The sequence below is a fragment of the Rhipicephalus microplus genome, chromosome 6 (assembly GCF_043290135.1).
Source record: "Rhipicephalus microplus isolate Deutch F79 chromosome 6, USDA_Rmic, whole genome shotgun sequence".
Taxonomy (NCBI): Eukaryota; Metazoa; Arthropoda; class Arachnida; order Ixodida; family Ixodidae; genus Rhipicephalus; species Rhipicephalus microplus.
Genome location: NC_134705.1, coordinates 177,326,892 through 177,347,864, shown reverse-complemented (window position 1 = coordinate 177,347,864; position 20,973 = coordinate 177,326,892). Strand labels below are relative to the sequence as shown.

Below are 20,973 nucleotides of genomic sequence, written 5' to 3'. Positions count from 1 at the left end.
CCTGTGCTGACCCGTTCAGGTGTCATCGTAAAGATAGACGGTTACGTGTGGAGCTTCACAGTAACTAATGACAACGCTTACATGCCCTTTTCTGTCTCTTTCGGTGCCGAGCTGCGTGATTTGGTTGTCTCTGTGCAGCATTTGGCGTTGCGCACTGGTGGCTAACTGATGTCGCGAGGAAATATATATATAATATAGACAAAAACAAACACGCTTGAGGGTACGAACAGAGCCATCGTGACTGCGAAGCGAAGCCCGGCCGCGTCACCTGTTTGGGTGGTCCTTAGAAGGACCGTTTGGGGAATGCGGCGAGCGCGCGGAAGGGGTGCTCGCTTACGCCTTCTTCTCCGTCTTCTTCGGAAGAAGCACGGCTTGAATGTTGGGCAACACACCGCCCTGCGCGATGGTGACGCCGGAAAGCAGTTTGTTCAGCTCCTCGTCGTTGCGGATGGCGAGCTGCAAGTGACGGGGGATGATCCGGGTCTTCTTGTTGTCACGAGCGGCGTTGCCCGCCAGCTCGAGCACCTCGGCGGCCAGGTACTCGAGTACGGCAGCCAGGTAGACCGGGGCGCCCGCTCCGACGCGCTCGGCGTAGTTTCCCTTGCGTAGGAGGCGGTGAATACGGCCCACGGGGAACTGAAGCCCCGCGCGGCTAGAACGGGTCTTGCTCTTGCCTTTCGCCTTGCCGCCCTTGCCACGTCCGGACATGGTGTTGCTTTTCGCTTGCCGGTTGAGAAAAACTGCTGCCTTCTAAGATGAGAGCCGTGCTCGAATGTGTGTGTGTGTTGGTGGTTCGTGGAAGAATGAGACGCCTAATTTCTGCAGCCCATTAGGGAGCACGGCGCAGCGTCTTAGGGGGGGGGGGGGAGTGGGAGAAAAGTGGATAGGAGTGTAGGTGTTAGAGGTGTAGTGGCCAGGCGAACATCAGCACAGATGGCAGGCCGGCAGCAAGGGCGGGGGTGGCAGGGGTCCCGGTCTCAGCGGTAGGCCGCGATTCCCGTCTCGTCGAGGAACACCACCAGGCTCCGCAGCGCTGGCAGATGAGGACGAGACGGGAAGATGAAGTGTTCCAGTGTGGAGGCAGGAAGGCCCTGTCTCCTGTAGGCTGTGGTTGCCACCATCGCGCGCCGCCGCTCGCGGGGAACGGATGAGAGTGTGAGAGAGGGAAGCCGTGCGAACCAATGGGGCGCGCGCGTTGTGCTGATCTCGTCAACACCCCTCGCTCATATTTAAGCGCGCCGCGCAGGGGCGACACGCGCATTCGACTCTGGTCTCGCGTGCGTGTTGCGTGAAATCATGCCTCCCCAACCGTCTGGCAAAGCCGTCAAGAAGGCCGGCAAGGCGCAGAAGAATGTGCGCGCCACGGACAAGAAGAAGAAGAAGCGCCGCAGGAAGGAGAGCTTCTCCATCTACATCTATAAGGTGCTGAAGCAGGTGCACCCCGACACTGGTGTCTCCAGCAAGGCCATGTCCATCATGAACAGCTTCGTGAACGACATCTTCGAGCGTATCGCCGCCGAGTCGTCACGCCTTGCTCACTACAACAAGCGCTCGACCATCACGAGCCGGGAGATCCAGACCGCGGTGCGCCTGCTTCTGCCCGGAGAGCTGGCCAAGCACGCGGTGTCCGAGGGCACAAAAGCCGTCACCAAGTACACCAGCTCCAAGTAGGCGTGCGTCGTGGGCCACAGCGAGCGGCGACAAATCAACGGCTCTTCTCAGAGCCACCCAAATTGTTTGCGTCGGCATAGGGGTTGTGCTGAGAGATTCGGCTCCAAATCCATCCTCTTCTCTCTGTTGAACACCGCTAGCAGGAGCGTTGGTGTGCCGCGCTCGACGTGTGTGCTCGGGTAGGTTGAACAGGTAAATTAGAGAAGACCGAGTGCGCGGAGAAAAGTGCCACAAGTACGGTAATGGAGGGAAAACCAGGAGCGTGGTAATTAAAAAAAAAAAAAAAAAAAAACAGGGGGAAGGTGGCCGCTGCTCAAAACGTAACATGACCTCGAGTGTGTTCAGCTCTAGGGGAATGATCGAAAAGAAAACTAGCGTCAGCATTTGCCCGAGCAACTCCGACATGTCGGGCCAAATACGAAGGGGTATACACGGTATGCAGTGCATGCGGAGAGAAGGGAACTGCAGAACACTTGATAATGTTATGTAAATGGCTTCACCCTATAGTTTAAAATGATGGCGCAGAGTTTTTCAAAGCACCGGGGGAGGGCAAAATATACTTTAGGCGGGTAGAATCAACTAGAAGGTGGTTATCTTATTGGTGGCTACAGTCAAAGCAAGAGTGAAAACTAAACCATTCACTGCAAAGCGCCGGTCCTATACTTCACTATTTAAGGGGGACAAAATAAAAAGATAAATCTAGTTGTTGTTTAGCTAAGCATGTCCGATGTGAAGGGTACAGCCACATTCATCAGCCAGCGCCGAGTTCCTTCTCTGCCACGCCCACTCATTTGTTTACGAAATTGGGGCATTCATTTCTTGAGAGCGCAGGGCAGGCCCGTTTCGAGACTGTAGGAGGAGTGAATGTAGATTGAAGTGCGCGATGCGGTGAAAAATGTGCGGAAGCATTGATGCAAGAAAAGATGGGGGAGAATGTATAGACGCATGTGACATTAGCTGTAGAAGCGGAAAAGCGTGGGGGCGGGCTGCATGCTAATTATTGCCCCAACGCAAAGTATCAACAGCCCCCATGGAAAGGGGAAAAAAAAAAAAATAAGCTGTGCGTACGCATAACAGGGGTACCACGCAGGTGATTTATATAGTGTACAAAGAAGTACGAAACTCAGTAAAGAAAGGCGGTCGACAGGGGGTATGGGCATTTCCTGTTTTTTACCACCGAGTGCTCCGTTTGCGCGTCGCCGAAACAAACATAGCCAGGCCGGCCAGCAAACGACACTGCTCGGCTTGACGTTTACATATCACACGGTGTAGCGGAACACTGTGTTCTCTTCGAAAGAACAAATGCGCCTGTGCTAGGCACAAATGAGTGGTGCGTTCCATTAGGAATATGGTTGGAAACTTACGTTAAATGAATGAGTGGACGCACCCTTTATTTCCGCTTGGTTTCGTGACGTGATGGACGGCAGCGAGCGTTGCAGTGTAACCGATACACATGTAACTGAGCGGTTGACGTCGGTCAGAATGTAGAAATGTGCAGTTTTCTGCGCGAAAAAGGAAAAGGGGGATGGGAGAAAAAATAATTGTTTGACGCTACCGCAGCTATCGTTATGGTGCGTCGTAGCGCCGCTAGAGATGCGTAGCATGCCAAGGGGAAGTCCGCGTTTAACTCGTCGTGAGCAAATGAATATAACGAGAGAAAGGACATCGCCAAAGAAAGAAAACAGCGGTGACTCACAATTAAGGCTGAACCAGCCAGAGTTGGCTGGCATGTTATCGTGGCCTTGGATGTCGTTTGGATCGCGGGGCTTGTCTGAGTACTGGTGCACGCGTTCGGCTGCAGCCGCCTTTCGTTCAGCAGGGATGATGGTTCGCGGTCAGTGGCCCTGTTTAAATAGATGCGAAGCCTAGTTAAAGTTGTTATCTACGCAGAATCGCCACACTTCATGTACCATTAGAACCGTGTCGTAGATGCGGTGCGGGAGGACTCAGTCCTAAATGGTGGGTTAATTAATTAAAAAAAAAAGAAAAAAAGCGGCTACTCAGGATTCGCAGTTGGACTGGATGCGAACCAAAGGTGGCTGTTTGGTTGTTGGGTTGCGATTGCCGCGGGCGTGTACCTGCACAATGCGGCCGTCGTTTGTAAGATGATTTCATTTGCGGAGGTTAGTGAGACCAGGCTGTGTTTTTATTGATGTTTCATTTCAGGATACCAACCGCGGCTTTTTCGAACGGCTTGTGGGTGTTTTGTGAGATCTTTTTAGATTACTGACTATGTTCAGCGGCTCGACAGTGCATTTGTATGAAGCCTTCAAGCGCGATCATTTTGTAAATTTGCATCGTGCGTCCCTGCCACCATGGGACCGCTCATGATTGTGAAAGATGAAACTGCGACCGCTTGAACACACTTGCACCACAAAAATGGCACGCGCAGTTTGGTATTGGTGCACGTGAGAAGGGAATACAATAGATGGGCATTGGCGCGCATCTTTTTCTCTTATTGATATGATATATAAGGATATGTCGGCGCACCATTATGGCACCGGCTACTCCTTAGCCGTTGAGTGAAACTTGAACACGTATCTTGAAGCAAAACATACAAAGCAGTGCATGGAAAGTAGAAAACTCGGGCAGAAATATGCAAAGACACACTTACACTTATACACACATATCAGAACACAATGGTAAGTAAATGTTCGAAAGTCAATGAATGAAGTCTCTGATAATGTCCCTCGTTAATATTCGGTCCACCAGCACAAAACAGTGGAGCACACGTCTGGTCCTTATAAAGATGCATTCGCTCGTGTGTACATAATTGTCGACACGTCATTCATTTCACAACACACACATGATGGGAGTCACGTGATACTGTACATAATAAGTACATTTGTTACAAATGAAAGTTCGTTATTTCTTAATACTTATCAGCAATCCCGCTGTCTTGTAAAGAACGTGTTGATGCTTTTAAAGCGTGCGACTGTAAAACTCGAGTAGGCCACGGACCCAGAAGTTTCTTCATGTTAAACGGTCTGCGGTCTAATGCCAACTGTTCGGACTTAAGACGGCGTCTCGTGATGTGGACATTCTACGAGAAGGTGACATACGTCTTCATCTATTAATCCACATTCGCATTCGGGACTTTCAGCTCTGCCGTGTCTGTGCAAAAAAAAAAAAAAAAAATGTTTTGTGTATGTCGTGCCTAGCCTCAATCGGTAAATTAGAGTTTGCGATATTCTATCTAATGCCAGCGTAATTTTTAATTCAATAGATGGATCGATGTGGTATAAATCGCACCTCTTTGTACTTTGGTCAAACCAAGCAGTTTTGCTCATTCTGAAAGTTTTATTCTTTATAATACTACGCAATTCACTTTTTTCGAAATATTGGTTGCCACGATGTGTAGACCTACTTTGTTTGCTCTGGACGGCAGATATCAGGCGTAATGAAGCTAGGAACACATGTGAGCCTCGGAAAAAGAAGTGCGAATAAGAAAGGCCAACTGCAAATCCTCTTTGCACAGCTGATGCCGTCCGGATAGTCGTTGATAGATTACTTAACAGGTTGTCAGCCTCCGAAGGTATTATGTAAGCGAAAGTACGCATGCGTAAAACATGCAGCGAACGAACACTCTTCCAACGCTGTAAAGAAGAAAGAATGCATAAAGGGTGGTGCATTTTACGCTCCAATATCGTCCTATGTAAGGCGCTTTAGAGTTAGGGCTGTTTTGCCTGTAATTGCGTGACCCTTGCAGGGTTCCTCACAGTGCAACCGTGCACTTGAAACAAGATGGGGAAACTTCGCTGCGACCGGACCGCTTGACAGTCCGTGTTTACGGGAGGAGAGGCGCGCCCGAGAGGAGGTGCGCTCTCACTCTCTGCCGTCCCCGTGAATGCTGAAATGAGCGCGGTCGCGTTGCGTGGCTTCGGTGAAACTGCCGTATCGCGATATGTAGTGGAGCTGCCACAGTAAAATTTGGGACACGCGTAGCCAGCCGAAGGTGCTGTTACTTTGCCGAATTTCACGTGCCGGCGTCCACAACAACGCGAGCACGCTTTGTTTAGAAATTCCCGGCCATGAGGCCGTGCCCGGACCGCGTGTGTTAGTCCCTTGGTTTGGCGACAAGGATGGCGTCAAAGTGACGCCGTGAAACGGGTTTCGTGCGTGCAAATGAGGCATTGATGTGATTAGAAAGAAAGCGACAACATAGAAAAGAAAAAAAAAAAGAGGGAGGGGGCACAGGCCGGGGACGAGTAGTCGCAAAGTGTTAAGTGTGCAGTTTATTTACGTGCGGCACACAGGTGAGCTGTTGCAGCTGTGAGTTTTGACAAATATTGCGTGTGTCATGTTCAGTGGACACGATGAAACGTTTGTTTTAGCGAACGCGTTGTATCCGCTGTGCATGAATTGTCGCTTACTCGGTTTGATGTCTCCTTGCCGCTGGGGCAGCTGATACGAGTGATACGCCATTTTGCAGCAGTGAAGGGTGCGTGAATGAATGGCCAAGAAACTTAGCAACAGTAACGAGAAAAGAATTACAAACAAACAAACGAAAGCACGTTTGCCGTGTATATTCAATCTTGTAGTGCAGAAAAATAGTCAGTGCAGCAACCTGCGCGGCCAACGCGCTCCTCGCGAAGAAAAGAGGGAGAGAGAGACGAGCCGGCCGCCGACCAACCGGCGTGCGCCGTTCGCCTTCCTCCTCAGTCTCGCGGGTCGGCGCCGACACCACGACTCGATCGTGTGGAGCATTCGCTTTCCGGGCGCGTTTCGAAGCAGAAGCAGAACTTCGGAAGCCGTCATGTCTGGCCGTGGCAAAGGTGGCAAGGGGTTGGGGAAGGGTGGCGCCAAGCGTCATCGAAAGGTGTTGCGTGACAACATCCAGGGCATAACCAAGCCGGCCATCCGTCGTCTGGCGCGCCGTGGCGGTGTCAAGCGCATCTCTGGCCTCATCTACGAAGAAACTCGCGGCGTTCTCAAGGTGTTCCTCGAGAACGTGATCCGCGATGCCGTCACTTACACCGAGCACGCCAAAAGGAAGACCGTGACAGCCATGGACGTCGTGTACGCCCTCAAGCGTCAGGGCCGCACCCTGTACGGATTCGGAGGCTAAGAAGCCAGCGGCGTCGCCTGCAGCCAGCCAACGAGAACACAACAGCCCTCTTCAGGGCTACCCACTTGATGCTTCGGCAGTGTGATCCCAGCGGTTCGCCATACCCGCCCGTCCCTCTTTGCAATATCATTGCGTCATCGCTCAGGTGAGCAGCACCTCGTGTAGTAGTAGCCTGATCGCGCTGGGTACTTGTCACGTTCACCGCATTTCGTTCGCGTCGTCGTCTTTCTCCTGGGTCTGCATGCACGAATAAATCGCCGCATCTGCGAGTTCTTCCTCTCCTTCCTGCAAGCCAAGCTGCTAAAACGGGCCCGTCAAGCGAACTTCGCCTAGTTAGTTACCTTATCGCGCGAAGGAAGAAGCCGAGCGCAGCGTTCTACCCTGGTCACTGCATTCTTGGAGACACGACTATGCTCAGGAAGCACGAACTCGCTTTTCTGTTTGGAATGCCCACTACACGATCGCGTCACGTTGTGTCGAAATAAATAAAAAACGCCCTATGTTCTACCGTGGGGCACGCAGACGAAGAACGGCTGTGTACTTACAAATGAAAATTGATTGTGACAGGTTGGTCGTGTTTACCGCCGTGCACTCAGAAGTGCCCCATTCAAGAACACATTGTGTACATTGTCCCGCCTAATTTTTTTTTTTTTTCCACACCTGGCGCTGCCAAGCTGTAAAAAAAAAAAAAAAAAAAAGCAAGAAAGAAAAGTGGAAGGGGATGTTTAAACAATTTTCTGCGCAAGTCAGAAGCAAGTACACAATAAGCGCTGCCCATGCGGCGTGCTGAGGCAAGCTGCACTTGATAGAAGTGGCACTCATGTACTGTACTGGTGCTGCGAACACTGCAGTTGTGAAAGCTTTACTTGGACGGACAGCCACGCAACAATTGTTTCCATTTCGCCGGCAGAGGTGGTCACTCTAGGGAGGCTGGCTTGGCCGCCCACGCGAGAGGGGGAGGGGGACTGGCCCATGTAAACGCGAAAGGTTCGAGCGCGGGAAATTCGAAAGCAAGGCGCGCTCGCGTGAGCCTGCCGTCAGATGGCGACACCAACCCACGAGCAATGCATTTTCAAGTGCACCCTTCTTTTCCCACCCCCCTCCGCACAGGAAGAGGCGCGTCGAATGTGTAACCAAGGCGCACGACAGTGGTTCTGCTCAGGCAAGCCTACCTATAACAAAAATTGTTCTCCAAGTGTGTACCTTCATTTTCTCGTGAAAATGTGAAAGCCGAGTGAATGGGGCTTTTTGAGGCGCGTGTTGATCTTCCTTTCTATTATGATTATTATTTTTCACCCTTTCATTGAGTCCATTTCCTGCTTTTTGTGCCACATATTTAGCACTTAGAGGTGGGGGGGGGGGGGGGGATTGCTGATGTGTAAGATGGAAACGAAGAGGAAAGTGAGCCCCGAAACAACTGTCTGCATCAGGATGCGACACCTCAGCGGTAGCTCACAAGGGATGGGGGGTGAGGACGGATTAAAAGGATAGGAATAATGGTGTAGAGAAAGAGAGATGAGGGAAACCAGAGTGAGACGACATATCGAGGGAATAGGAGTAAAAATGAAACAAAACATTCGAACGCAAACACCCCGTACATCCAACCGCCATTGAGCGCACCTAGTTGTTTGGCAAGTATGTATGAGTGATTCTTAAGAGGGAAAGGAAGATAAAATTGAGTCCCGTTACTGTCTGCTATTGAGCAAGTAGGCGCGCTCAGTGGCAGTTGGATGTACGGGGTGTTTGTGTTAGAATGTTTTGTTGCATTTTACTCCTTGTCATTGCGCCGACTTGTATGCATATACCAACACTGCCGGTGGTCTCTCGTCGTCTTCGCCACTCTACGTAATGGTCGCAAATGAGCGACAACGCAAGGAGCAAGTTTTTTTGGCGTGGCAGTGCGCATTTGGCCTCGGTGATGCGAGGCGCGCTGTTGGCGTGAATGGTGGCGTCTCGCACTCCGTCGCGCCCCTTCGGGAAGCGACGAGCTACAGCGTCGATTGATGTGTTGCCTGGAAGGCGAAAGAAATGCGCAGCAGGCTGTATTGTACAGCGGTAGTGGTTTCGTTTCGGTGTACCTCTTTGCAGCCGCGAACTGCACGGTTGCCCGAAAATGAGCGCCAGCCAGCATCCTGGCGCACGCTTCCGCGCTCGCACGCGGACGGGTTCTCACGCGTCGGCCAATGGGAGGGAGAGAGATGGGTCGTGCGGCGAAGCCGCTTGCCGTTCTCCGGCAGGAGCGCAGTTTCGCTCCGCCAGTCGAGGTGATCGGACGTACGAACCATGGCCCGAACTAAACAAACCGCGCGCAAGAGTACCGGAGGCAAGGCTCCGCGTAAGCAGCTTGCTACCAAGGCTGCTCGCAAGAGTGCCCCTGCCACAGGCGGGGTGAAGAAACCTCACCGTTACAGGCCTGGAACCGTGGCCCTGCGTGAAATTCGCCGATACCAGAAGTCGACCGAACTGCTGATCCGCAAGCTTCCCTTTCAGCGCCTGGTGCGGGAAATCGCTCAGGACTTCAAGACGGACCTCCGTTTCCAGAGTTCTGCCGTGATGGCCCTTCAGGAAGCTAGCGAGGCCTACCTCGTTGGTCTTTTCGAAGACACCAACCTGTGCGCCATCCACGCTAAGCGCGTCACCATCATGCCAAAGGACATCCAGCTGGCTCGGCGCATTCGCGGTGAGCGCGCCTAAGTTGGGCTGCTCCCTGCGCTTCGGTCGACAGGCAAGCAACAACAAACGGTCCTTCTCAGGACCACCAACGTGTCTGCTTTGGCTACGAGACCACTCCAGGCCACGTACTCCGGCCGCACCCTCTTTTGCTGTCATGTTTTGTACGTTCGTGGCTGCGCTGTCTAGCGAGCGGAAGAAAGGAACGTCGGCGCGTCGTTATTACGAAGAAATGGCTCAGCTTTGACAATTCAAGGTAAAAGTGTGTACCATTATGAGTAGACAGACAAAAGGTAGGCTAGCTTCAGTCGGTATGTGTGCAGCAGCCGTGCTGCGAACCTGTGGTGTGTCAATTTCATTTATGTGTTTAGCTTTTTGCCCGCCGCTTGTAAGGTGTTTTTGAGGGCTTCTGTTTGCGTAACGCCATGGTGACTTGGGCTGCTGGACCCCGGCGCAACTTTTGGGTGCACTCGTAGGAGGTGATGAAGTTTTACCGAGAGACGAAATAAACAATTGTATCGGGCCACTTGGTAAGGATCCATCTTGCTAGGAAGCGCTGCCACTATTACACAGACCTCACAACACAAGCGCTTAACTTCAACTGAACGTTTATTGCAAACGTCAGAGTTTATAGAAAAAGAATAGTAAAAGGTAGACAACTAAAAGCACACGTGCCAGTCCCGCACATTACTATCTGTTATTCTCTATCACCCCATCCAAAACACAGTTCTTTCCGCGTGAGCGCGATAGAGAGTGCACAAACACACTCAAAATCATCGCGTGTCATTTCCTTTCATTTCTTTTGAAACAGAACAAGTTTTTAAGCCATATTCTGGACAGTTTTTTTTTGTTTGTTTTTTTTGCAATAAACGTTTAGTTGAAGTTAAGCGCTTGTGTTGTGTGTTCTGTGTAATAGTGGCTGCGCTTCCTAGCAAGACAGACGAAATAAATTGTGTTAGAAGCACGAAATGAAATGCGCTAACGGCGGGTTCTCTCTCTCTCTTCTTTTTTACCTTACGTTTGTTTTTCGATTCAAAAGTATTAAATTTACTCTGTCCCTGTGCTGACCCGTTCAGGTGTCATCGTAAAGATAGACGGTTACGTGTGGAGCTTCACAGTAACTAATGACAACGCTTACATGCCCTTTTCTGTCTCTTTCGGTGCCGAGCTGCGTGATTTGGTTGTCTCTGTGCAGCATTTGGCGTTGCGCACTGGTGGCTAACTGATGTCGCGAGGAAATATATATATAATATAGACAAAAACAAACACGCTTGAGGGTACGAACAGAGCCATCGTGACTGCGAAGCGAAGCCCGGCCGCGTCACCTGTTTGGGTGGTCCTTAGAAGGACCGTTTGGGGAATGCGGCGAGCGCGCGGAAGGGGTGCTCGCTTACGCCTTCTTCTCCGTCTTCTTCGGAAGAAGCACGGCTTGAATGTTGGGCAACACACCGCCCTGCGCGATGGTGACGCCGGAAAGCAGTTTGTTCAGCTCCTCGTCGTTGCGGATGGCGAGCTGCAAGTGACGGGGGATGATCCGGGTCTTCTTGTTGTCACGAGCGGCGTTGCCCGCCAGCTCGAGCACCTCGGCGGCCAGGTACTCGAGTACGGCAGCCAGGTAGACCGGGGCGCCCGCTCCGACGCGCTCGGCGTAGTTTCCCTTGCGTAGGAGGCGGTGAATACGGCCCACGGGGAACTGAAGCCCCGCGCGGCTAGAACGGGTCTTGCTCTTGCCTTTCGCCTTGCCGCCCTTGCCACGTCCGGACATGGTGTTGCTTTTCGCTTGCCGGTTGAGAAAAACTGCTGCCTTCTAAGATGAGAGCCGTGCTCGAATGGTGGTGGTAGTGGTTACAATGAAGAGGAAAAAGGCACCTAATTTCTGTCTGCCTTCAGGCGACACGGCGCAGTGCCTTATAGGGGTGGGGGGAAGGAGGGATAAAAAGAATAGAAGGAAAGTAGAAGCAGAAGAAGACAGCCAACGAGAGGAAAAAGAAGGAGATAGGAAAGTGGGGATCCGGTCGAAGCAGTCCAAGGGCGGGGTGCCACAATGCGAGAGCTACACGGCATCAGGAGACCGCGGAGGGCGAACCAGTCGGCGGGAGCTACGCTGAAGTCGGAGATCGCGAGGGCACAACCGTCCAGCTTGAAATCCTGCGAGCGAATCCCCTCGAATGGTTTCCGTTGCCACCATCGCGCGCCGCCGCTCGCGGGGAACGGATGAGAGTGTGAGAGAGGGAAGCCGTGCGAACCAATGGGGCGCGCGCGTTGTGCTGATCTCGTCAACACCCCTCGCTCATATTTAAGCGCGCCGCGCAGGGGCGACACGCGCATTCGACTCTGGTCTCGCGTGCGTGTTGCGTGAAATCATGCCTCCCCAACCGTCTGGCAAAGCCGTCAAGAAGGCCGGCAAGGCGCAGAAGAATGTGCGCGCCACGGACAAGAAGAAGAAGAAGCGCCGCAGGAAGGAGAGCTTCTCCATCTACATCTATAAGGTGCTGAAGCAGGTGCACCCCGACACTGGTGTCTCCAGCAAGGCCATGTCCATCATGAACAGCTTCGTGAACGACATCTTCGAGCGTATCGCCGCCGAGTCGTCACGCCTTGCTCACTACAACAAGCGCTCGACCATCACGAGCCGGGAGATCCAGACCGCGGTGCGCCTGCTTCTGCCCGGAGAGCTGGCCAAGCACGCGGTGTCCGAGGGCACAAAAGCCGTCACCAAGTACACCAGCTCCAAGTAGGCGTGCGTCGTGGGCCACAGCGAGCGGCGACAAATCAACGGCTCTTCTCAGAGCCACCCAAATTGTTTGCGTCGGCATAGGGGTTGTGCTGAGAGATTCGGCTCCAAATCCATCCTCTTCTCTCTGTTGAACACCGCTAGCAGGAGCGTTGGTGTGCCGCGCTCGACGTGTGTGCTCGGGTAGGTTGAACAGGTAAATTAGAGAAGACCGAGTGCGCGGAGAAAAGTGCCACAAGTACGGTAATGGAGGGAAAACCAGGAGCGTGGTAATTAAAAAAAAAAAAAAAAACAGGGGGAAGGTGGCCGCTGCTCAAAACGTAACATGACCTCGAGTGTGTTCAGCTCTAGGGGAATGATCGAAAAGAAAACTAGCGTCAGCATTTGCCCGAGCAACTCCGACATGTCGGGCCAAATACGAAGGGGTATACACGGTATGCAGTGCATGCGGAGAGAAGGGAACTGCAGAACACTTGATAATGTTATGTAAATGGCTTCACCCTATAGTTTAAAATGATGGCGCAGAGTTTTTCAAAGCACCGGGGGAGGGCAAAATATACTTTAGGCGGGTAGAATCAACTAGAAGGTGGTTATCTTATTGGTGGCTACAGTCAAAGCAAGAGTGAAAACTAAACCATTCACTGCAAAGCGCCGGTCCTATACTTCACTATTTAAGGGGGACAAAATAAAAAGATAAATCTAGTTGTTGTTTAGCTAAGCATGTCCGATGTGAAGGGTACAGCCACATTCATCAGCCAGCGCCGAGTTCCTTCTCTGCCACGCCCACTCATTTGTTTACGAAATTGGGGCATTCATTTCTTGAGAGCGCAGGGCAGGCCCGTTTCGAGACTGTAGGAGGAGTGAATGTAGATTGAAGTGCGCGATGCGGTGAAAAATGTGCGGAAGCATTGATGCAAGAAAAGATGGGGGAGAATGTATAGACGCATGTGACATTAGCTGTAGAAGCGGAAAAGCGTGGGGGCGGGCTGCATGCTAATTATTGCCCCAACGCAAAGTATCAACAGCCCCCATGGAAAGGGGAAAAAAAAAAAAATAAGCTGTGCGTACGCATAACAGGGGTACCACGCAGGTGATTTATATAGTGTACAAAGAAGTACGAAACTCAGTAAAGAAAGGCGGTCGACAGGGGGTATGGGCATTTCCTGTTTTTTACCACCGAGTGCTCCGTTTGCGCGTCGCCGAAACAAACATAGCCAGGCCGGCCAGCAAACGACACTGCTCGGCTTGACGTTTACATATCACACGGTGTAGCGGAACACTGTGTTCTCTTCGAAAGAACAAATGCGCCTGTGCTAGGCACAAATGAGTGGTGCGTTCCATTAGGAATATGGTTGGAAACTTACGTTAAATGAATGAGTGGACGCACCCTTTATTTCCGCTTGGTTTCGTGACGTGATGGACGGCAGCGAGCGTTGCAGTGTAACCGATACACATGTAACTGAGCGGTTGACGTCGGTCAGAATGTAGAAATGTGCAGTTTTCTGCGCGAAAAAGGAAAAGGGGGATGGGAGAAAAAATAATTGTTTGACGCTACCGCAGCTATCGTTATGGTGCGTCGTAGCGCCGCTAGAGATGCGTAGCATGCCAAGGGGAAGTCCGCGTTTAACTCGTCGTGAGCAAATGAATATAACGAGAGAAAGGACATCGCCAAAGAAAGAAAACAGCGGTGACTCACAATTAAGGCTGAACCAGCCAGAGTTGGCTGGCATGTTATCGTGGCCTTGGATGTCGTTTGGATCGCGGGGCTTGTCTGAGTACTGGTGCACGCGTTCGGCTGCAGCCGCCTTTCGTTCAGCAGGGATGATGGTTCGCGGTCAGTGGCCCTGTTTAAATAGATGCGAAGCCTAGTTAAAGTTGTTATCTACGCAGAATCGCCACACTTCATGTACCATTAGAACCGTGTCGTAGATGCGGTGCGGGAGGACTCAGTCCTAAATGGTGGGTTAATTAATTAAAAAAAAAAGAAAAAAAGCGGCTACTCAGGATTCGCAGTTGGACTGGATGCGAACCAAAGGTGGCAGTTTGGTTGTTGGGTTGCGATTGCCGCGGGCGTGTACCTGCACAATGCGGCCGTCGTTTGTAAGATGATTTCATTTGCGGAGGTTAGTGAGACCAGGCTGTGTTTTTATTGATGTTTCATTTCAGGATACCAACCGCGGCTTTTTCGAACGGCTTGTGGGTGTTTTGTGAGATCTTTTTAGATTACTGACTATGTTCAGCGGCTCGACAGTGCATTTGTATGAAGCCTTCAAGCGCGATCATTTTGTAAATTTGCATCGTGCGTCCCTGCCACCATGGGACCGCTCATGATTGTGAAAGATGAAACTGCGACCGCTTGAACACACTTGCACCACAAAAATGGCACGCGCAGTTTGGTATTGGTGCACGTGAGAAGGGAATACAATAGATGGGCATTGGCGCGCATCTTTTTCTCTTATTGATATGATATATAAGGATATGTCGGCGCACCATTATGGCACCGGCTACTCCTTAGCCGTTGAGTGAAACTTGAACACGTATCTTGAAGCAAAACATACAAAGCAGTGCATGGAAAGTAGAAAACTCGGGCAGAAATATGCAAAGACACACTTACACTTATACACACATATCAGAACACAATGGTAAGTAAATGTTCGAAAGTCAATGAATGAAGTCTCTGATAATGTCCCTCGTTAATATTCGGTCCACCAGCACAAAACAGTGGAGCACACGTCTGGTCCTTATAAAGATGCATTCGCTCGTGTGTACATAATTGTCGACACGTCATTCATTTCACAACACACACATGATGGGAGTCACGTGATACTGTACATAATAAGTACATTTGTTACAAATGAAAGTTCGTTATTTCTTAATACTTATCAGCAATCCCGCTGTCTTGTAAAGAACGTGTTGATGCTTTTAAAGCGTGCGACTGTAAAACTCGAGTAGGCCACGGACCCAGAAGTTTCTTCATGTTAAACGGTCTGCGGTCTAATGCCAACTGTTCGGACTTAAGACGGCGTCTCGTGATGTGGACATTCTACGAGAAGGTGACATACGTCTTCATCTATTAATCCACATTCGCATTCGGGACTTCAGCTCTGCCGTGTCTGTGCAAAAAAAAAAAAAAAAATGTTTTGTGTATGTCGTGCCTAGCCTCAATCGGTAAATTAGAGTTTGCGATATTCTATCTAATGCCAGCGTAATTTTTAATTCAATAGATGGATCGATGTGGTATAAATCGCACCTCTTTGTACTTTGGTCAAACCAAGCAGTTTTGCTCATTCTGAAAGTTTTATTCTTTATAATACTACGCAATTCACTTTTTTCGAAATATTGGTTGCCACGATGTGTAGACCTACTTTGTTTGCTCTGGACGGCAGATATCAGGCGTAATGAAGCTAGGAACACATGTGAGCCTCGGAAAAAGAAGTGCGAATAAGAAAGGCCAACTGCAAATCCTCTTTGCACAGCTGATGCCGTCCGGATAGTCGTTGATAGATTACTTAACAGGTTGTCAGCCTCCGAAGGTATTATGTAAGCGAAAGTACGCATGCGTAAAACATGCAGCGAACGAACACTCTTCCAACGCTGTAAAGAAGAAAGAATGCATAAAGGGTGGTGCATTTTACGCTCCAATATCGTCCTATGTAAGGCGCTTTAGAGTTAGGGCTGTTTTGCCTGTAATTGCGTGACCCTTGCAGGGTTCCTCACAGTGCAACCGTGCACTTGAAACAAGATGGGGAAACTTCGCTGCGACCGGACCGCTTGACAGTCCGTGTTTACGGGAGGAGAGGCGCGCCCGAGAGGAGGTGCGCTCTCACTCTCTGCCGTCCCCGTGAATGCTGAAATGAGCGCGGTCGCGTTGCGTGGCTTCGGTGAAACTGCCGTATCGCGATATGTAGTGGAGCTGCCACAGTAAAATTTGGGACACGCGTAGCCAGCCGAAGGTGCTGTTACTTTGCCGAATTTCACGTGCCGGCGTCCACAACAACGCGAGCACGCTTTGTTTAGAAATTCCCGGCCATGAGGCCGTGCCCGGACCGCGTGTGTTAGTCCCTTGGTTTGGCGACAAGGATGGCGTCAAAGTGACGCCGTGAAACGGGTTTCGTGCGTGCAAATGAGGCATTGATGTGATTAGAAAGAAAGCGACAACATAGAAAAGAAAAAAAAAAAGAGGGAGGGGGCACAGGCCGGGGACGAGTAGTCGCAAAGTGTTAAGTGTGCAGTTTATTTACGTGCGGCACACAGGTGAGCTGTTGCAGCTGTGATTTTTGACAAATATTGCGTGTGTCATGTTCAGTGGACACGATGAAACGTTTGTTTTAGCGAACGCGTTGTATCCGCTGTGCATGAATTGTCGCTTACTCGGTTTGATGTCTCCTTGCCGCTGGGGCAGCTGATACGAGTGATACGCCATTTTGCAGCAGTGAAGGGTGCGTGAATGAATGGCCAAGAAACTTAGCAACAGTAACGAGAAAAGAATTACAAACAAACAAACGAAAGCACGTTTGCCGTGTATATTCAATCTTGTAGTGCAGAAAAATAGTCAGTGCAGCAACCTGCGCGGCCAACGCGCTCCTCGCGAAGAAAAGAGGGAGAGAGAGACGAGCCGGCCGCCGACCAACCGGCGTGCGCCGTTCGCCTTCCTCCTCAGTCTCGTTGGGATTCGCTCGCAGGATTTCAAGCTGGACGGTTGTGCCCTCGCGATCTCCGACTTCAGCGTAGCTCCCGCCGACTGGTTCGCCCTCCGCGGTCTCCTGACGCCGTGTAGCTCTCGCATTGTGGCACCCCGCCCTTGGACTGCTTCGACCGGATCCCCACTTTCCTATCTCCTTCTTTTTCCTCTCGTTGGCTGTCTTCTTCTGCTTCTACTTTCCTTCTATTCTTTTTATCCCTCCTTCCCCCCACCCCTATAAGGCACTGCGCCGTGTCGCCTGAAGGCAGACAGAAATTAGGTGCCTTTTTCCTCTTCATTCTAATCACTACCACCACCTCCTCAGTCTCGCGGGTCGGCGCCGACACCACGACTCGATCGTGTGGAGCATTCGCTTTCCGGGCGCGTTTCGAAGCAGAAGCAGAACTTCGGAAGCCGTCATGTCTGGCCGTGGCAAAGGTGGCAAGGGGTTGGGGAAGGGTGGCGCCAAGCGTCATCGAAAGGTGTTGCGTGACAACATCCAGGGCATAACCAAGCCGGCCATCCGTCGTCTGGCGCGCCGTGGCGGTGTCAAGCGCATCTCTGGCCTCATCTACGAAGAAACTCGCGGCGTTCTCAAGGTGTTCCTCGAGAACGTGATCCGCGATGCCGTCACTTACACCGAGCACGCCAAAAGGAAGACCGTGACAGCCATGGACGTCGTGTACGCCCTCAAGCGTCAGGGCCGCACCCTGTACGGATTCGGAGGCTAAGAAGCCAGCGGCGTCGCCTGCAGCCAGCCAACGAGAACACAACAGCCCTCTTCAGGGCTACCCACTTGATGCTTCGGCAGTGTGATCCCAGCGGTTCGCCATACCCGCCCGTCCCTCTTTGCAATATCATTGCGTCATCGCTCAGGTGAGCAGCACCTCGTGTAGTAGTAGCCTGATCGCGCTGGGTACTTGTCACGTTCACCGCATTTCGTTCGCGTCGTCGTCTTTCTCCTGGGTCTGCATGCACGAATAAATCGCCGCATCTGCGAGTTCTTCCTCTCCTTCCTGCAAGCCAAGCTGCTAAAACGGGCCCGTCAAGCGAACTTCGCCTAGTTAGTTACCTTATCGCGCGAAGGAAGAAGCCGAGCGCAGCGTTCTACCCTGGTCACTGCATTCTTGGAGACACGACTATGCTCAGGAAGCACGAACTCGCTTTTCTGTTTGGAATGCCCACTACACGATCGCGTCACGTTGTGTCGAAATAAATAAAAAACGCCCTATGTTCTACCGTGGGGCACGCAGACGAAGAACGGCTGTGTACTTACAAATGAAAATTGATTGTGACAGGTTGGTCGTGTTTACCGCCGTGCACTCAGAAGTGCCCCATTCAAGAACACATTGTGTACATTGTCCCGCCTAATTTTTTTTTTTCCACACCTGGCGCTGCCAAGCTGTAAAAAAAAAAAAAAAAAAAAGCAAGAAAGAAAAGTGGAAGGGGATGTTTAAACAATTTTCTGCGCAAGTCAGAAGCAAGTACACAATAAGCGCTGCCCATGCGGCGTGCTGAGGCAAGCTGCACTTGATAGAAGTGGCACTCATGTACTGTACTGGTGCTGCGAACACTGCAGTTGTGAAAGCTTTACTTGGACGGACAGCCACGCAACAATTGTTTCCATTTCGCCGGCAGAGGTGGTCACTCTAGGGAGGCTGGCTTGGCCGCCCACGCGAGAGGGGGAGGGGGACTGGCCCATGTAAACGCGAAAGGTTCGAGCGCGGGAAATTCGAAAGCAAGGCGCGCTCGCGTGAGCCTGCCGTCAGATGGCGACACCAACCCACGAGCAATGCATTTTCAAGTGCACCCTTCTTTTCCCACCCCCCTCCGCACAGGAAGAGGCGCGTCGAATGTGTAACCAAGGCGCACGACAGTGGTTCTGCTCAGGCAAGCCTACCTATAACAAAACTTGTTCTCCAAGTGTGTACCTTCATTTTCTCGTGAAAATGTGAAAGCCGAGTGAATGGGGCTTTTTGAGGCGCGTGTTGATCTTCCTTTCTATTATGATTATTATTTTTCACCCTTTCATTGAGTCCATTTCCTGCTTTTTGTGCCACATATTTAGCACTTAGAGGTGGGGGGGGGGGGGGGGGGATTGCTGATGTGTAAGATGGAAACGAAGAGGAAAGTGAGCCCCGAAACAACTGTCTGCATCAGGATGCGACACCTCAGCGGTAGCTCACAAGGGATGGGGGGTGAGGACGGATTAAAAGGATAGGAATAATGGTGTAGAGAAAGAGAGATGAGGGAAACCAGAGTGAGACGACATATCGAGGGAATAGGAGTAAAAATGAAACAAAACATTCGAACGCAAACACCCCGTACATCCAACCGCCATTGAGCGCACCTAGTTGTTTGGCAAGTATGTATGAGTGATTCTTAAGAGGGAAAGGAAGATAAAATTGAGTCCCGTTACTGTCTGCTATTGAGCAAGTAGGCGCGCTCAGTGGCAGTTGGATGTACGGGGTGTTTGTGTTAGAATGTTTTGTTGCATTTTACTCCTTGTCATTGCGCCGACTTGTATGCATATACCAACACTGCCGGTGGTCTCTCGTCGTCTTCGCCACTCTACGTAATGGTCGCAAATGAGCGACAACGCAAGGAGCAAGTTTTTTTGGCGTGGCAGTGCGCATTTGGCCTCGGTGATGCGAGGCGCGCTGTTGGCGTGAATGGTGGCGTCTCGCACTCCGTCGCGCCCCTTCGGGAAGCGACGAGCTACAGCGTCGATTGATGTGTTGCCTGGAAGGCGAAAGAAATGCGCAGCAGGCTGTATTGTACAGCGGTAGTGGTTTCGTTTCGGTGTACCTCTTTGCAGCCGCGAACTGCACGGTTGCCCGAAAATGAGCGCCAGCCAGCATCCTGGCGCACGCTTCCGCGCTCGCACGCGGACGGGTTCTCACGCGTCGGCCAATGGGAGGGAGAGAGATGGGTCGTGCGGCGAAGCCGCTTGCCGTTCTCCGGCAGGAGCGCAGTTTCGCTCCGCCAGTCGAGGTGATCGGACGTACGAACCATGGCCCGAACTAAACAAACCGCGCGCAAGAGTACCGGAGGCAAGGCTCCGCGTAAGCAGCTTGCTACCAAGGCTGCTCGCAAGAGTGCCCCTGCCACAGGCGGGGTGAAGAAACCTCACCGTTACAGGCCTGGAACCGTGGCCCTGCGTGAAATTCGCCGATACCAGAAGTCGACCGAACTGCTGATCCGCAAGCTTCCCTTTCAGCGCCTGGTGCGGGAAATCGCTCAGGACTTCAAGACGGACCTCCGTTTCCAGAGTTCTGCCGTGATGGCCCTTCAGGAAGCTAGCGAGGCCTACCTCGTTGGTCTTTTCGAAGACACCAACCTGTGCGCCATCCACGCTAAGCGCGTCACCATCATGCCAAAGGACATCCAGCTGGCTCGGCGCATTCGCGGTGAGCGCGCCTAAGTTGGGCTGCTCCCTGCGCTTCGGTCGACAGGCAAGCAACAACAAACGGTCCTTCTCAGGACCACCAACGTGTCTGCTTTGGCTACGAGACCACTCCAGGCCACGTACTCCGGCCGCACCCTCTTTTGCTGTCATGTTTTGTACGTTCGTGGCTGCGCTGTCTAGCGAGCGGAAGAAAGGAACGTCGGCGCGTCGTTATTACGAAGAAATGGCTCAGCTTTGACAATTCAAGGTAAAAGTGTGTACCATTATGAGTAGACAGACAAAAGGTAGGCTAGCTTCAGTCGGTATGTGTGCAGCAGCCGTGCTGCGAACCTGTGGTGTGTCAATTTCATTTATGTGTTTAGCTTTTTGCCCGCCGCTTGTAAGGTGTTTTTGAGGGCTTCTGTTTGCGTAACGCCATGGTGACTTGGGCTGCTGGACCCCGGCGCAACTTTTGGGTGCACTCGTAGGAGGTGATGAAGTTTTACCGAGAGACGAAATAAACAATTGTATCGGGCCACTTGGTAAGGATCCATCTTGCTAGGAAGCGCTGCCACTATTACACAGACCTCACAACACAAGCGCTTAACTTCAACTGAACGTTTATTGCAAACGTCAGAGTTTATAGAAAAAGAATAGTAAAAGGTAGACAACTAAAAGCACACGTGCCAGTCCCGCACATTACTATCTGTTATTCTCTATCACCCCATCCAAAACACAGTTCTTTCCGCGTGAGCGCGATA

General features: G+C 51.5%; 2 protein-coding genes across 2 annotated transcripts in view; both read right to left on the bottom strand.

Annotated features, from left to right (window-relative positions):
- Window positions 1-333: 333 nt before the first annotated feature.
- On the bottom strand, window positions 334-734 carry LOC142766095 (histone H2A-like). Its single transcript, XM_075867933.1, has one exon. The coding sequence runs from the start codon at window positions 706-708 to the stop codon at window positions 334-336; it is 375 nt and encodes a 124-aa protein (XP_075724048.1). The 5' UTR covers window positions 709-734.
- A 10,065-nt stretch (window positions 735-10,799) lies between these two features.
- LOC142766094 (histone H2A-like) overlaps window positions 10,800-20,973 on the bottom strand; it is a 32,888-nt gene continuing 22,714 nt past the window's right edge. The window contains exon 2 of the mRNA XM_075867932.1: window positions 10,800-11,572. Within this exon, the coding sequence (XP_075724047.1) occupies window positions 10,800-11,174 (375 nt within the window). The 5' untranslated portion in view covers window positions 11,175-11,572. The remainder of the gene's footprint in view (window positions 11,573-20,973) is intronic.

Bases quoted from the DNA above. Each gene is read 5' to 3' on its own strand.
- LOC142766095 (XM_075867933.1), bottom strand. From the start codon at position 708: ATGTCCGGACGTGGCAAGGGCGGCAAGGCGAAAGGCAAGAGCAAGACC.